The 16,913-nt window shown below is 41.4% G+C and overlaps 1 protein-coding gene across 1 annotated transcript in view; it reads right to left on the bottom strand.

Moving 5' to 3' along the window:
- Nucleotides 1–16,913, bottom strand: part of MAPK8IP2 (mitogen-activated protein kinase 8 interacting protein 2) — a 31,064-nt gene that overhangs the window by 10,121 nt on the left and 4,030 nt on the right. Inside the window, exon 3 of the mRNA XM_070253889.1 lies at nt 142–594. Coding sequence (XP_070109990.1) covers nt 142–206 — 65 coding nt within the window. The 5' untranslated portion in view covers nt 207–594. The remainder of the gene's footprint in view (nt 1–141; nt 595–16,913) is intronic.

Below are 16,913 nucleotides of genomic sequence, written 5' to 3'. Positions count from 1 at the left end.
AGAGAGGGGCCTGGGGCTTGGGTCCCCAAAGGTGATGGGGGAGGGGTGGCAGGGTGGGTCGGAGGGGTCTGGGGACAGGGTCAGAGAGGGGGCTGCAGGAAGGAAAGGGCATGCCAAGGCCCAGAGCGCCAAAGTGCGTACCTGCAGCCTGGCGGCGACAGCGAGTGGAAGGTGGAGAGAGAGAACATGTCCGCGCGGTCCGCCATCTTCTCGGGGAGCCCTGCCGACCGCGGGGGGGCCGAGAGACGGCTCCTCCCTCGTCCTCGCCTCCCGACGCACCTCGTGACACGCCCTGCGACACCCGCCCGCCGGCACCTCGACGCCCCGCAGACTCCGCGCAGCGCGAGTGGCAACGCCGCAGGGACAGGAGGGAGGAGGAGGGACAGAAGGGAGGAGGGACAGGAGGGAGGGGCTGGGACGGGGGAGGGGGAGGAACAGGAGGGAGGGACCGGGAAACGGGGGAGGGGACAGGGCAGGGCAGGGGACGCTGGTTGGAGGAGAGAAAGTGGTTTGACTGACAGGTTTTGGTTGGCGAAGCACGGGGTTTGTGTGGTTTGGTCTCTTTCAGGTGATCAGGTTCGCGTACAGGAGGATCTGCGGGTGGGGAGACATGAGCGTGAGAGCCTTAAATAAGGAATCTGCGGTCGGGAAGTCGGAGGAAGGCAGCGGTCTGGGTCCGCAGATCTCTGGTTAACTGGTTTTTCTGGAGGGGGAGGGACTCATGGAGGGGTGGGTGCGGCCCCAGGAGCTGCACAGACGTCCCAAGGAATCAGAACGGAAGAGTTGGGGTCCCAAGCCTGGAGCAAAGATGGTTAGGGCTGAGCCTGGCACGCATCGAAATAGGCTGGCGGAGCTGTCCGCCTTTAGGTGCTGATCAGGGATGGTCGGAGCTGTCCCACACAGCGTGCTGATTGGGCCGACGGAGATTTCTCCCTAGAAGGTGCTGACTGGGGCTGGAGGAGCTGTTCCCCCAAAGGGTGCTGATCGGTGCAGGACGGAGACATCTGCCCAAGGAATGCTGATCCAGGCTGGATTTCGGAGTTGACCGTACAGAGGATGCTGAAGGGCTAACACTGGACTTTCAGCACACAATACAGACTACGCAGGCTGGACAGAGGTACTGGTGGGCATTGGGTGAAGACTACGTTCATTCAATTGGAAAAACTGTTTCTTGAGCACCAAGTGACTGGCACTGTTTAGGGCACTGGCATGTTCTGGCTTGATATGGAGCCATGTAGGAGAACGAGGGTTGAAACTGAGCTCAAGGAGTCAGATTAGGTCAGTGTCAGCTGGCGCTAGAGTTGGGGAAGGGCAGATCAAGGTTGTGAGTACAGTGGATAAAGACAGGTTGGAGGAGCAGGTTAGGGACTTTGTGGATAAGATTTGGCTAAGGAAGGAGGTTGGAGTTTCAACCAGAGTGCAGTGAAATTATCCTTTTTCCCCCTTGATCAAAATGATGTGCCCTGACATTTGTCTAAATTATTTCTGTGGAAAACTATTTCTGAGGGAAGAATGAGGCACTTGAGTGATTAATGCCTGGAAACCGCAGGGCAGAAGGAGTGTGTGCAAGTTGCAAAGGGCAACATCATTCTTTGGGTGGTGATCATTTCAGCTCGGAGAGAAGGCCTATGGCCAGGGGGCAGATCATGCCCTCTTTTGTGCCCCAACTACAATTTACATTTTATCTCAATTATAGTGTTTTCCCAAGAATGGCATTTACTAGTTTATGTTTCCCTCCCTAATGACTGAGAGCTGCAGAATGGAGACACTATCCTATCTCTCTTTGAACTTCCAAGCTCCAAGCACAGGGCCTGGCACACACTAGGTGCTCAGTAAACATGCGAATGAAGGAACGAACGAGTGAGAGGGCTTAGGGGCTCTACCAGGTCTGGGCTATTAAGTCCTTGTTGTCATGTTGTCTTTTCCATTTTAGGAGCATTAAGAACATTCCCCATTTCTGAGGTTCAAGGAACCTGGACATATCAACCACTTCCTGGCTTTTACCACAAAATTCCAGATCTCTTCCCAGAATTCATGAAAAGTTTTGACCCCCAACTTCCCAGACTTCCTTTCAATCCTGAGTCTTGTCACTGAACTGGTTAACTTGGACATCCACATAAATGAGGCATCCAACACCTTGGTCAGTCAGCTCCTTGACTTCTGACCAGACAACAGTATTTGACTCTCTCAACTCTAGTGACCTCTCCCATTAGGAGCCTCCAGATTTACTTCCACCTGGAATTGCACCAACCTGAAGCCTTATATTCCTAAATCCCATCTCAGATCATCACTGCCACAACCCTCCTCAAGCCTCTCCCCTTCCTTCCCTCTCTCTTATCGGAGGATTCACCCTCAGATTCCAGGAGTACAAAAGTCATGAACTGTGGGGGCTTCCACCTCCAATTTTATCTGTGAAGTCTTCCATCTGTCCCCAGAGCACAGATGGAAGGTCACCAGTCTTAGAGTCTGAGAGACTGTGGTACCAATCTTTACTTTTCCATCAAGTTTCTGAACGTGGGCACGCTACTCAATTTTATGGACCTCAGTTTCTTCATCTGTACACTGATGCTATGAGGATCACGTGAGATATGCGTGTAAAGCCTCAGGCACAGGCCCTAGCTCTTATTCATGAACATTCAATGTTCCTCTTCCCCCTGCTCCTCATACTGGGGCCCATCTCTTCCCAACCCCTCAGGACTCTGCTCTTTCCAGCTCAGGGATACATTGATGAAAAGACAAAATCCTTTTCCTGAAGAGGTTTATGCTCCTTACATCTTGCACATTTTATCAAATTTATATGTGTTACATCATGTGATCCTCACACCATCCTTGTATGGATGAAAGAAGTGGGATCCACTGGGAGCTGACCAATTCCTCCTTGAAGTTCTTTCTTCCCTCAGCTTGTGGGCCCCATGCTGTTTTTCCTCCTACCTTCTTAACCACGCATTGTCAATGTCCTTCCAGACTCCTTTTCCTTCCCTTATATGACAAATCAAGATGTTTTGAATCTACCATCTTAATACTTTGGTTTGCTCTATGGTCCACTAATGGTACCGATAGTACAAAAAATAAAATTGACTGGACTTATATGGGAAAATTAGAGTAGCAACAGTTTCAGCGATTCTGACCACAGACAAATCCTTAAAAGTCAAAGGTCATTTTCCTGACAATTTTCTCATAGATAAGAAAATAAGTAAATGCAAACTATCAGTCTTTTATTCTACTCAAATAGCACAGAAATCACAAACACAAAGTAAAAATGCCAATGGCTAAAACTGTGAACAGAAATATATAATAAAGATGAAAAGCTTAACAGCCATAATTTGTTGGGAATGCTGTCATAATCAATAACTTCACCACTTCCTGAATCTTGATATTAAGCATCCAACTTTCTGACCATCACCTCCTATTTTTCTTGTTTTCTTACTGTATTACCATGACGTCCACAATTCTCTGACTCCATAAGAAAATTGTTCCAGTTACTATGGCTGTGTAGCAAATTACCACCAAATTTAATGAATTAAAACTACCTTTTTACTCTGCTTACAGTTTTAGGGTCATAAATTTGGGAAGGACTCCAGTAGGAAGTTCTTGTCTGGGGTTTCTCATTTGGTTTGGCCAGAGGTCAGCTGGGCTGGATGTCCAAGATGGCTCACTCACAAGGTTGGCAATTGACACTGACTGTTGATGGAAGCTCAGCGGGGCTGTCAACCAGCACCTACACCTGGCCTCTCCAGCATGATGGTCTCAGGGTAGTGGGACCTCTTACATGATGGCTGGCTTCGTCACAGTGAGTGTCCTAGGAAGGACAGTTGGAAGCTGCATGGCCTTTTCTGATCTAGCCTTGGAAGTCATATGCATACCTATTGGTCAAAGCAGTCACAAGCCCATCCAGATTCAATAGAGAGGTCAGAGACCCCACCTCTCAATGAGAAGAGTATCAAAAAATTTGGGGGCTGTGTTACAAACCACCACAGGCCTCCAGTCCTCCCATTTTTCTCATCACCAATTCAAGTCCTTTGCTTGGAATTAACCCTCTCTCTTGCATCATCAGCTTTTCCTTCTCTTCTGGATCACTTCCATCAGCAAATTAGCATAATCTAGTGTTAAAATAAATGGTATATTCTCATCCCTGTCCATATAAGGAATCCAAATTCATGGGGTTTACAATACCGTTATGTCTTAAAGGAAAGGGCAGTAAAAAAAAAAATCCTTCTGGTTTAAGAAAGAAATCTCACAAATAGTTATACCTTTCAGAAAACAGATTTCTACCAATGAGGAAAAATATTATGACAATTAATGGGAATTTGAGTGTTTTAAAGGGATTGTTACTATTAGGAAAGACCAACAATCTCTGAAATCTAAACATCTTAAAAAAACTCCTTCATGCCATGTACATGCCCAAAGACAGTTATATAATAATCAAATACAGAACAGGATTATACATTTTCACACAAGTCTTTGCACTGGACCAATGTCATAGTCCCATATAGGACTGCATTGGAGCCTTGACAAAAATTCTCTCTCTGACATATGAATCAGAGAATTTCCTGTTTACTGTGATACAGGCAAAGAGAACACCCTTGGTAAAGCATTCCAGGAAATGTCAGGCTGGGGAATGCTTGGTAAGAATGGCTTCCCAAGTTTGCCCAGTTCCTCCCAAAGATGCACTAAAGTTGATGGCAATGGTGGTCTGCCTGACCAGGGAGAGGTCCTAATAGGTTGTGGAAGGCCCTGAGTAGGGACTTACCAGGCCTGTTATACCCACAAATTTGTCACCCTGGAATTCCAGCATAACTACCTTATTTGGTTAACAAAAACTCCCTTTATCAAGCTATGTCTCCCCACCCTAACATCTAGGTTCTAGGTAAAATATTACTACATAGACCACAGATTAGATAATAATGAGCAGGCAGCTGGCACTTCTTCCCTTCCCTGCCTCACTTTCTCACCCACGCACCTGTATTTCCTGCATCTCTAAATAAAGTACTTGCACTTGAATGCTTGTCCCAGCCACTACTTCCCAAAGAATCCAATCTAAGGCACCCTCTTAATTATGAAACCCACATTGAACTTAACAAACCCTAAAGGCAACCAATATCTTTACCTTCTTCCTGAACGATACAGGACCCTAGGAGACTCTGACTCTATTTACTCCAGTCCCAACTTAAATTCTATTATTATGTACTTAAATTTTTCTCAAGGTCCCAAAAGGAATCGTTTATTTTGCTTTAAACAGTCAATGTTTACTCAGACTTACCTAAATGCTTACCTCTTTCTGTGTTCTTCATTCTTTTTTGAATCTCAGACCTTCCTGTGATACCACTTTCCTTTTGCCTGAAGTATGTTCTTTAGAATTTTATTTATTGAGAGCTTTGGGTGGTAAACTCTCAGTTTATATAAAAAATGTCTTTATTTTGCCCTGACTCCTAAAGAATATTTTTACTGGATATAGAATTCTAGGTTGGGTAGTTTCCATCATCATCTCAGAGGCGTCAGTCATTCCACTGTCTTCCTCTGAATTCTCTTGTTGCTATGAGAAGTCACCTCTCAGCTGCCACTCCCCTGAAGGTCGTTTCTCTTTCCTTCCCAGCTGCATTTAGGACTTCTTTCTTCGTCTTTGGTGTTCTGAAGTTTCAATACAGTGTATCTAGGTGTATATTTATTTTACATATTTTTTTCCACCTGAGGTTCACTCAGCTTCTTAACTATATGGATTTTTCTCTTATCAGTTTAGAAATTTTATAGCCATTCTCTCTTCAAATATTGCCTCTGCTCCCTTGCGTCTCTTCCCCTTCTGGAACTCCGATTAGACTCATGTTGGAGTTCCTCATTCTAGCCTCCATACCTCTTAACCTCTTTCATGTTTTCCATCTCTGTGTCTTTCCAGGCAATATTCAAGACAATTTATTCACATTTCTCTTTTAGTTCACTAATTCTCTTTTCAGTTGTTTATAATCTGCTGTTAAAACTATGTACTGAGTTTTAGGGGCCAGCCCAGTGGCACAGTGGTTAAGTACACACATTCCACTTCAGCGACCAGTTCGGATCCCAGGTGTGGACATGACACCGCTTGGCATACCATGCTGTGGTAGGCATCCCACATACAAAAAAAGTAGAGGATGATGGGCATGGATGTTAGCTCAGGGCCTGTCTTCCTCAGTGAAAAGAGGAGGACTGGCAGCAGTTAGCTCAGGGCTAAGCTTTCTCAAAAACAAACAAACAAACAAACAATGTACTGAGTTTTAAATTTAGTTGAAATTAAAATGCAACCACAATTTCAACTAAATTAAAACTTTCATTTTAGAACTTCAATTTGGAATTTTTCAAACTGCTTGATTAGTCTTTATAGTTTCTTAGTTTCTGCACATATTTGCAACCTTGCCTTTTATTACTTTAATTATATTGAACACAGGCATTTTATAATCTGCTTGATAATTCCATTATCTGAAATGTGCTGTCTGTGGTTACTGCTGGCTTGCTCTCATGATTGCTCGCTATCTTGCTGCTTAATGACTTTATATTTTTTAACTTAGAGATACTTGTTAGCCTTGGGATTGTCTTTATGAGAAACTCTGAGGCCTAGGAACAAGGTAGGTACCTTCAGAGAGAATTCATATTTGCTTCTACCAGGCACCTATAGGCATTACCAACCTGAGATCACTCTATATTCAATATTCCACCAACGGTTTCTTGGACCACCCTGACTGTATGAATTTGATCTGCCCACCCATGTGAGAGCCAGCTTCTTATCCTAAATTTTCAGCATCTATCTCACTCACTCACTCACACGCGCACACACACACACACACGCACACCACTTTGCCCTCAAATTTGAAATAGTCAATTTTCTTTGCAGTTGCCAAAGGAGGCTAGAAGTCCAAAATCAAGGTGTCAGCAGGGCCACGCTCTCCCCAAAGGCTCTAGGAGAGGATCCTTCCTTGCCTCTTCCAGCTTCTGGTGGTTGCTGGCAGTCCTTAACTTGTAGATGCATCACTCTGATCTCTGCCTCCATCATCATGTGAACTTCTCCCCTATGTTTCCATGTCTGTGTCCAAATTTCCCTCTTCTTATAAGGACACCAGTCATTGGATTAGGACCCACCCTAATCCAGTGTGACCTTATCTTAACTAATGTCATCCGCAATGAATAAGGTCACATTCTGAGGTCCTGGGTGGATGTGAATTTTATAGCCTATTCAACGCAGCATAAGCTTAAAACCCCAAATCCAAGTTCTCTTGGTTCACCAAACGCCTCTGATCAAAAGCAGTGTGCAGTGCTCCACTGGCTCCTCGGGGCTCACATTTTACTTAGTCCCTTATTCTCTTACTAGATCATTAATGATTTTAGAAAACACTTTTTTAGAAAGTAGCTTATCCTGGACTTTTAACTGTTTTTAGCAGAAAGTTCTATTTAGGAATCTAGTTTGCCATATTACATCTCCATTTATTTTATCAAGCTACAATGCGATAAGAATAGCTCAAGAAAATTAATGAATTATATGTCTATTTCACTTATAAGCATATATACAAAAGCTGCAACAAAATATTAGCTAACGAAATTCAACAGTTTAATTTTGTAAATGCATTCTGATCACATGGGGTTTAACCCAGAAATCCGAGGATGGCTCAACATCTCACTTTCACTTTCAATGGTAATCCAACATATTCACAGACTAGGAAAGAAAAACTGCATGATCATGTCAATAGATGTGAACTTAAAAACATTCAACAATTACAATTTTTAATGGCTTACAGCCGTTATGGAATAACAGTTATTGAACCTGCCCTCCTGCCAAGGGGGGAAAAAACCCCAGGACACTGAACAAAATATAGGAAGAAACTATTTTCAGACATTTGGACAAAGGACAGTACAGGCCTGTGATCCCTGAGAGAAGGGAAACAACTGACAAAGGCCTACAATTGTCTTGGTTTTCCATATGGAGGCATTTCCAGACTGCAGTGCACTTAGAGAGAGGCAGTCTTGATGAGTTTAGAAGATAGAAGTCAGAGTTTGGGGAGACCGAGTTATTTGGAATCTCCAGATAAAAGTACTACAGAGAAGGGAACTACTCAGAGAAAGAGTTTCAGAAATCTACAATAGGATCCCCCTAAGTTTTGGTAAATACTAAATTGTGCTTGTGTAGAATAAAATTCCATAAGGTGGGATAGAGAAAAACTATTGGGGGAACTGTAAGGTGGGAATTCCAGAGCTCGTGTAGGACTCGGAGATATTCAAGATCCAACAGCTAGATGGTGAGACCATATTGAACACCTGGCACATTCAGTAGAGCTAAACCAGCCCCAGAGTAAAGGCCACTTTAGACCGCCGCTAACAAAGTTTTAAAACAAGCCTCAAAAGAATCAAGCTGATCCAGAAGAAACTTAACTGCCAAAAGCAACTTCAATACTCTTTAAAGGAAGATAAGGAAACGCAGGCACTCATGTCCTGCATCCAATAAAAAGACCTGCAATGAAGCAGGAAAAACTTGGAGGGAAAAAATCAGTAAAAACAGATTCATAAAGAATAGAAACAACGGAATTAACAGACATAGACTTTAGAACAGCTATTATGAATATACCCATGGACTTAAAGAAAACATGAATACAGTGAGCAAACAAATGGAAGATGTAAAAAAAAAAGAACCAAATGGAACTTTGAGAGATGAAAAGTGCAGCATATGAAATTAAAAATTTACTGGATGGGATTAGCAGTGCATTAGACACAGAGGAAGAAAAGATCAGTGAACATGAAAACAGAGTAATAAAAACTATGCAAACTGAAGCAGAGAGAAAAAGAGACTGAAAAAAATAACAAAGCCTCATTGACATTTGGGAAAATATCAAGCAGTCTAACAAGTGGATAATTGGAGAAACAAAGGGCCAGCAAAAAAAAAAAAAAAAAAAAGTATTTGAAGAAATAATGGCTTGAAAAATTTCCAAACTTTTTCAAAACTATAAACCCACAGGTCCAAAGTACTCAACAAATCCCAAGTAGGATAAACACAAAATAAACTACTTCAAAGCACATAATGATCAAATTGCTGAAAATTAGCAATAACAAGAAAATATTAAAAACAGAAAAAGAAGACACACATATCAGGAAACAAAGACAAAAATTCTTTCTGATTTCTCATCGGAAACAATGCAAACCATAATAAATGAAACGGCATCCTTAAAGTGCTGAAAGAGAAAGAATATCAATGTGCAGTGGAAATGTCCTCCAAAAGTGCATGTGAAATAAAGACAACTTCAGACAAACTCTGAGATAATTTTTCACTAGCATATCTGCAATGCGAAGAATATTAATGTAAGTTCTGCAGAATGAAAGAGTGCACCTGAGGAGAACCTGGGTCTACAAAAAGTAATAAAGAGGACTGAGGGAAATCCTAAAAGGCTTTTTTCTAATGTTTGAATTTCTTTAAAATACAATTGACTGTATAAATTTTAAAAATCAGCAATGTATGATAGAGTTTAAAACATATGTGTAAGTAAAACATATAAGAAGAATAGCAAAAGATGGGAGGGAGAAATGGAACTACACTGCTGTAAGGTTCTTACATTATATGTGAGACAGTATACTGTTACTTGAGGGTAGACTATGATAAGCTAAAAATGCATAGTACAAACCCTAGAGAAAACATTTTTAAAAGTCACAAAGCGATAGAGCTAATTAGCTAAGAGTGGAGATAGAATGGAATTCTAAAACATATTTGGTTAATACAAAAGAAAGCAAAGAGGGAAAATAGACAAAACTAAGATGGGACAAATATAAAACAAGTAGTGAGATGGTAGCCCAACAATGTCAATAGTTACATTAAATGGAAATGTTCTAAATACTTAAATTAAAAGGCAGAGACCGTCAGATTGTATAAAAAAGTGAGACTCATCTATAGGCTGTCTCAAGAAATGAACTTTAATATGAAAACAAAGGTAGGCTAAAAGTAAAAACTGGGAAGAAAAGAAAAGAACCAATGCATTAGAAGGAAAGAACAGAAATCAATGAAATAAAAAACATACAAACAATTGAGGTAAATCTATAAAACCAAAAGCTGGTTCTTTGAAAAAAATCAATAAATTTGCTAAGCCTCTAATTAATCAAGGAAAAAAGTGAGTAGCTAGACACAAATTACCAGTATCAGGAATAAAATCAGGAACATTACTATAGATTCAACAGATACTAAAAGGATAATTAAAAATACTATGAACAACTTTCTGCCAATAAATTTGACAACTTAGATTAAATGAATAAATTCCCTGAAAGACACAAATTACAAGAACAAAGAGAAAAATCTGAATGGCCCCATAGGTATTAAAGAAATCGAATTCCCAATTAAAAACTTCCCACAAAGAAAACTCCAGACCCAGATTGCTTTACTGGTGAATTCTAAAAAACACTTAAGGAAGAAATAACACCAACTTTACATAAAACATTTCAGAAAACAGGAGGAAGGAATCCTTCCCATCTCATGTTACAGATCTAGAATTAGTCATTACAGAAATTTTGGGGAAAACTGTATTACCAAAGAAACTATGATCCTGGTTTGCCAAAATCTGTGACCATTGACTCCTAGAATAATCCCTACAAACGCTAGTAAGCATCCGACCCCACAGAAAAAGCTGTGCAGACTCCAAGTAGGGTATGCTCTTCAGTGCCCTCCTCAGATGTGGACATGATGCATAACACAGGAGGAACATCCCAGAGGACAGAGCCAGGGGCTGTCAAAACAAGGAACTTCTTCTCCTGCCAGGGAAGGGGTCTTCACTGTTCATGCTCAATAGGATTTGGAAATTGCCATAGACCAGAGACTGCTATATGTTTCCCTTGTTACCTTTTCTGAATAGCAGTTTTCATTGTATTTATCTTTTTCTTACTCTCTCATTGTATGTTTAGGACACATAAAATATCTTTGTTTATAAATCACTGAATTTGTAAACTATAGTTCATGGATTATGTTGGGGGGACAAATAATATATCTCCATTTTTAATGCACCAGACCACAAGGATCTACATCTGGACCTTTTGGAAGAAACAGCATATAACTCAGAGAATCTAAACTTTGACCTGGATGCTGCAACTTTTACAAATGGTGTCCCTCAGGGATAAGATGGGTGTGTTCCATATATGGGAAAAAGAGGGTGCATAGATATATAAATGGCCAAGGGAGTGGAGTGTAGCAGAAACTGCTAATTGCGTCCCCCCCCCCCCAATATCTATTCGCTTGTTCTCCTATAATTTTAGAATCCTTGTGGTTTTTTTTTTTTTTTTTTTGAGGAAGATTATCCCTGAGCTAACTACCGCCAATCCTCCTCTTTTTGCTGAGGAAGACTGGCCCTGAGCTAACATCCATGCCCATCTTCCTCTACTTTATATGTGGGACGCCTACCACAGCATGGCATTTGCCAAGCGGTGTCATGTCCACAACAGGGATCTGAACCGGCGAACCCTGGGCCGCAGAAAAGCGGAACGTGCGAACTTAACCACTGTGCCACCAGGCCAGCCCCAGAATCCCTGATTTTCAATTGGCCATTTAGCCCTCTAAAATAAATATATTTTTCAATCTCCCTTGCAGCTAGTGGCATGTGGCAGCTTCCAGGTATTTCCCTTAAGAGACTGCTGGCACAAGACATTTGATCTTCTTACTCAGCCCATCCTTATCCAACTGCTGGCTAAAAATCAGAAGCACTTGTTAGAGCAGTCATATTGGATCATAAAGTAACCTTGGGAATGGAGGACATAAAGGCAGAACAAGATAAAAGAAACCTGGATCCTTAAGGACTTCATGGAATAGAGCCACCATTCAAGCCCTTATCTCATGTAAACTGCATAGGATTGCACAGGCTGTGCACTGTGTAATTCCAGGGACCCCATTTAGTGTATTCTATGTGTTCAACCACACACAGCATCACTAAAATTTCCCTTTAAGTCACTGTTATCTTGGGCCTTTGTGATTAATGGCCAAATATTATCCTAATTGCTACAGAGTACAAATTGCGATCACCAGTTTAGAGAGAAATTTAGCAATATTTAATAAAACTGAAAATACACATATCCTATGATCGCTACAATATATTATCGCATTGGTTCTCAAAATATAGTCTGTCTCCAAAGACAGTGGAGTCTCCAAAGGTCAGCGAAGTCAAAATTATTTGTGTAATACTAAGATGTTATTTGCCTTCCCACTGTGTGGACCTTTGCACTGACAGTGCAAAAGCAATGGTGGGAAAAACTGCTGGCTCCTTGGCACAAGTCAAGGTGGTGGCGCCAAACTGTACCAATAATCCTCACATTCTTCACTGCCACATGCCTACAGTGTAGGGGGCGCAGTTTCACTTACGAATTTTCTTGATGAAGCAATAAAAATTAATTTTTAATTACTTAACAATTCTTCATATTCAGAGTGATGACTAAACCCCTACACACTAAGATACTGTGGTTGTCACCACCACTTACACAACTGTTTAAGTTGGCAGCTGAACTAACCACTTTTTTCATGAAACACTTTTTTACTTGAAACAAAACTGACAAACTATGGTTATTCGCACTTGGGTATGTGGCAGACACTTTCTCAAAAATGAATAAAGTGGGGCCAGCCCCGTGGCCAAGTGGTTAAGTTCGTGCTCCACTTTGGTGGCCCAGGGTTTCACTGGTTCGGATCCTGGGCGCAGACCTAGCACGGCTCATCAAGCCACACTGAGGTGGCGTCCCACACAGAACTAGAAGGACCTACACTAGAATATACAGTATGTACTGGGGGACTTTGGGGGGAAGAAGAAAGAAAAAGAGAAGATTGGTCACAGATGTTAGCTCAGGTGCCGATCTTTAAAAAGAAAAAAATGCACAGAGTGAGCATATCACTTCAAGGAAAATAACTGATGGTATTTGTTGCCAATGATAAAATTTGAGTTTTAAGTAAAAATTAGAATTTTGGAAAACCTGTGTCCATCACCATGAGCTTTAAGTTTCCCAATACTTAAATATTTTCCTGATGAACTTGGTGGTAACATTAACAAGTATGATTTTTGGGTATTACATAATAAAGTAAGTCAAAATTTGGAGGAGCTACACAATTCAGTGAACTGATGTTTTCCAAATGACCAATGAATGCATGATGTTTCAAAATTATGCATGAGTAAAAGACCCATTCAGCGTGCAAGATAGACCAATGGATTTACATGTAACAGAAGACAAAAATTCACTGATAAGGTTTCAAATTCCAAATTGCAACTAACCTTTAAGAAACCACCCCTTGTCAAGTCTTGGTGTAGTTATCAACAAAGATCCACAAGTACCTGAAAAAGCTATTGAAAATGTTTCCAACTACACGTCTATGTGAAACTGGATTTTCTGTGTATATTTCAACCAAAACAACATATAGCAAGCGACTGACTGCAGAAACAGATATGGGGAACCAGCTATCTTCAACTAAGCCAAATATTAAAGAAACTTACAAAAACGTAAAAACAATGCTATTATTCTCATTAGATTTTTATTTTATAAAAGTTATTTTTATAAGAGTATTTATGTTAACATGTAAGGATTTATCATTTTTTTTCAGCAAATTGATGTAATCACTTATTTTTATTTTCAGATGTACATCATATTTCCAATTCTGTGTACATCATGTTCACCACCTGAAAACTAATTATAGTCCATCCCCTCACATGAGAACTGATCACCCCTTTTACCCTCCCCACCTCCCCCATGGTAACCACCAATCCAATCTCCAATGCTATTTTTTGTTGTTGTTGTTTTTATCTTCTACTTATGATTGAGATCATATGGTATCTGACTTTCTCCCTCTGACTTATTTCACTCAGCACAATACCCTCAAGGTTCATCCATGTTGTCACAAATGGCCAGATTTCGTCATTTCTTATGGCTGGGTAGTAGTCCATCGTGTAGAAATACCACATCTTCTTTATCCTTTCATCCCTTGATGGGCACCTAGGTTGCTTCCATGTCTTGGCTATTGTGTATAATGCTGCAATGAACGTAGGGGTGCAAGTATCTTTATGCCTTTGTGTTTTCAAGTTCTTTGGATAAATACCCAGCAGTGGAACAGCTGGATCATATGGTAGATCTATCCTTAATTTTCTGAGGATACTCCCTACTGCTTTCCATAGTGGCTGCACCAGTTTGCACTCCCACCAGCAGTGAACAAGGGTTCCCTTCTCTCCACATCCTTGCCAGCAATTGTTGTTTCCTGTCTTGTTAATTATAGCCATTCTGACCAGAGTGAGGTGATACCTCATTGTAGTTTTGATTTGCATTTCCCTGATAGCTAATGATGTTGAGCATCTTTTCATATGCCTGTTGGCCATCCATATATCTTCTTTGGCGAAATCTCTGTTCAGATCTTTTGCCCATTTTCTAACTGGATTGTTGGTTTTTTTGTTGTTGAGCTGTATTAGTTCTTTCTATATTTTGGATATTAATCCCTTATCTGATATATGGTTTGCAAATATCTTCTCCCAATTGTTACATTGTCTTTTCGTTGTGTTGATGGCTTCCTTTGCTGTGCAGAAACTTTTTGGTTTGATGTAGTCCCATTTGTTCATTTTTTCTTTTGTTTCCCTTGCCTGGTCAGACATGGGACTTGAAAAAATGCTACTCAGACCAATGTCAAAGAGCGTACTGCCTATGTTTTCTTCCAGAAGTCTCATGGTTTCAGGTCTTACATTCAAGTCTTTAATTCATTTTGAGGTTTTTTTTGTGCATGGTGTAAGGGAATTGTCTACTTTCATTCTTCGGCATGTGGCTGTCCAGTTCTCCCAACACCATTTATTGAAGAGATTCTCCTTTCTCCATCGTATGCTTTTGGCTCCCTTGTCGAATATTAGCTGTTCATAAACGTGTGGGTTTACTTCTGGGCTCTCAGTTCTGTTCCATTGATCTGTGTGTCTGTTTTTGTGCCAGTACCATGCTGTTTTGGTTACTATGGCTTTGTAGTATAACTTGAAATCAGGGAGTGTGATACCTCCAGCTTTGTTCTTTTTCCTCAGGAATCCTTTGGCTATTTGGGGTCTTTTGTTGTTCCATGGATTTATCATCATTTTAAATGAATAAACAAATTACCATACTTCTTCAAGGATTCAGGCAGAAAAATCAGGCTGGACTCAGAACTTTTCAACTGCAATATTCAAGGACTAGGACACAGTGGCATGATGAACTGAAAGCTGTGAGGGAAAGCAACAGTGACTGTGGTAGGCTGAAAAATGGTCCCCCCAAAAGATATCCAAGTACTAACACCTGGAACCTGTAGATGCTACCTTGTTTGGAAAAAGGATCTTTGCAGAGGTGATTAAATTAAGGATTTTGAGATGAGGAGATTATCCTGGATTATCCAGGTTGGCCCAAAATGTGATCACAAGTGTGCTTACAAGAGAGGCAGAAGGAGATTACACAGACAGAAGAGGAAGCAATATTGACCATGGAGGCAGAGACTGGAGTGATGCAGCCACACACCAAGGAATGGGTGCAGCCATCAGAATCTGGAGGAGGCCAGGAATGGATTCTCCCTTCGAGTCTCCAAAGAGAATGCAGCCCACACCTTGATTTTGGCCCAGTGATACTGATTTTGAACTTCTGGTCTCCAGGACTGAGAGAGAATAAATTTGTTGTTTTAAGTTACCAAGGTTGTGGTAATTTGTTACAGTGGCAATAGGCAACTGACAGTGACCCAAGAATATTCTACCTAGTCAAGTTGTTATCCAATCACAAGCATATGGATACTAATTGAAGTCGTGGGCATAAATGAGACCAATCAGGGTTTACAACCCCAACAGACCCAACACATATCAAATACTTTACAACCCTTCACCTCCTGGAAAAGAAATTCAAGACATAATCTATCAAATATATTTTTTAAATCAACATAACGGACTAACGAAGAAAAATATAGAGACTGGGGCCAGGTCATATACATGACAAGTCTATTCCAGTACATTCTTATCTTCTCATCAAGTAAGATGCCAATGAGTCCAGGCTTCATTCAGCCAAGAAAGCACAGTTACAACTATTTCCAGCACTTTAACCAAAACACTGAGTCCAGAATCCCTTTGGAGCACACCCTAGTCGATAAATTTGAAGTACAGTTAATTCTTGGCTTTCTCGCCTCATAATCCATTCCCACACACATTCCCCCAGATTTTTTTGCCGATATAAACTGGAAATAACCTTTCTTTTAGTGTGTCTTTTTTGGGTTCTTCTGAAAGCAGAGCCTAAGACAAAGACTTGGGTATAAGTGGTTTGTTCAGGATATGATCCCATGAAACAGAAGTGACAGAGGGGGACAGTGAGACAGGAAAGGAGGTATCAAAACATAGCAGTGTGTTCCTGAGGTTACTGCTCTGGGTAACAGCACTTTGACTTCACCAGGACCTCCTGAGAAGTATACAGGATGCCTCCTAGGGTTGTCCAACTATTCATCCACTGACTCCTGTCTCCAGTCCCTGAGGTTGCCCCCAGAGACCTAAGCTGTGTTGGTAAGCAGGCCAAGTGGGCTCCTGTGGCATCAGAGAAGCCCTGGGGCAGATGGTGCAGAGACACACAGCAGGTGCCAGAGAGGCAGCTCTGTAAGTCCACTGCAATTAAAGGTGTGATGAGGGCATCAGTCAAGACACCAGCACTTGCACCCCTCAGATCTACTTGGGCACCATATTAAGTCCGTTCTGTCATGATTCTTTGAGGTGAAGGCTGGTTACAACCTTTACAAAAGACTTAATATAAGAGGGTTAAAACAAATACAGTCCCCACTGCTGCAGCTGCTCTTGAGGCTGTAAGTGCTATTTATTATCTCCCTTCTCCTCCACCTGTCCTAGACTTCCCTCATCCTCAGCCAACATCACAGCTAGCTTACATGGCTTGCCTGATGGCCTTACCCAGATCTCCATCCCTGAGGGGTCTGAGCC

Source organism: Equus caballus, chromosome 28, assembly GCF_041296265.1.
Source record: "Equus caballus isolate H_3958 breed thoroughbred chromosome 28, TB-T2T, whole genome shotgun sequence".
Lineage (NCBI taxonomy): Eukaryota > Metazoa > Chordata > Mammalia > Perissodactyla > Equidae > Equus > Equus caballus.
This window is presented reverse-complemented; position numbering and strand designations above follow the sequence as displayed.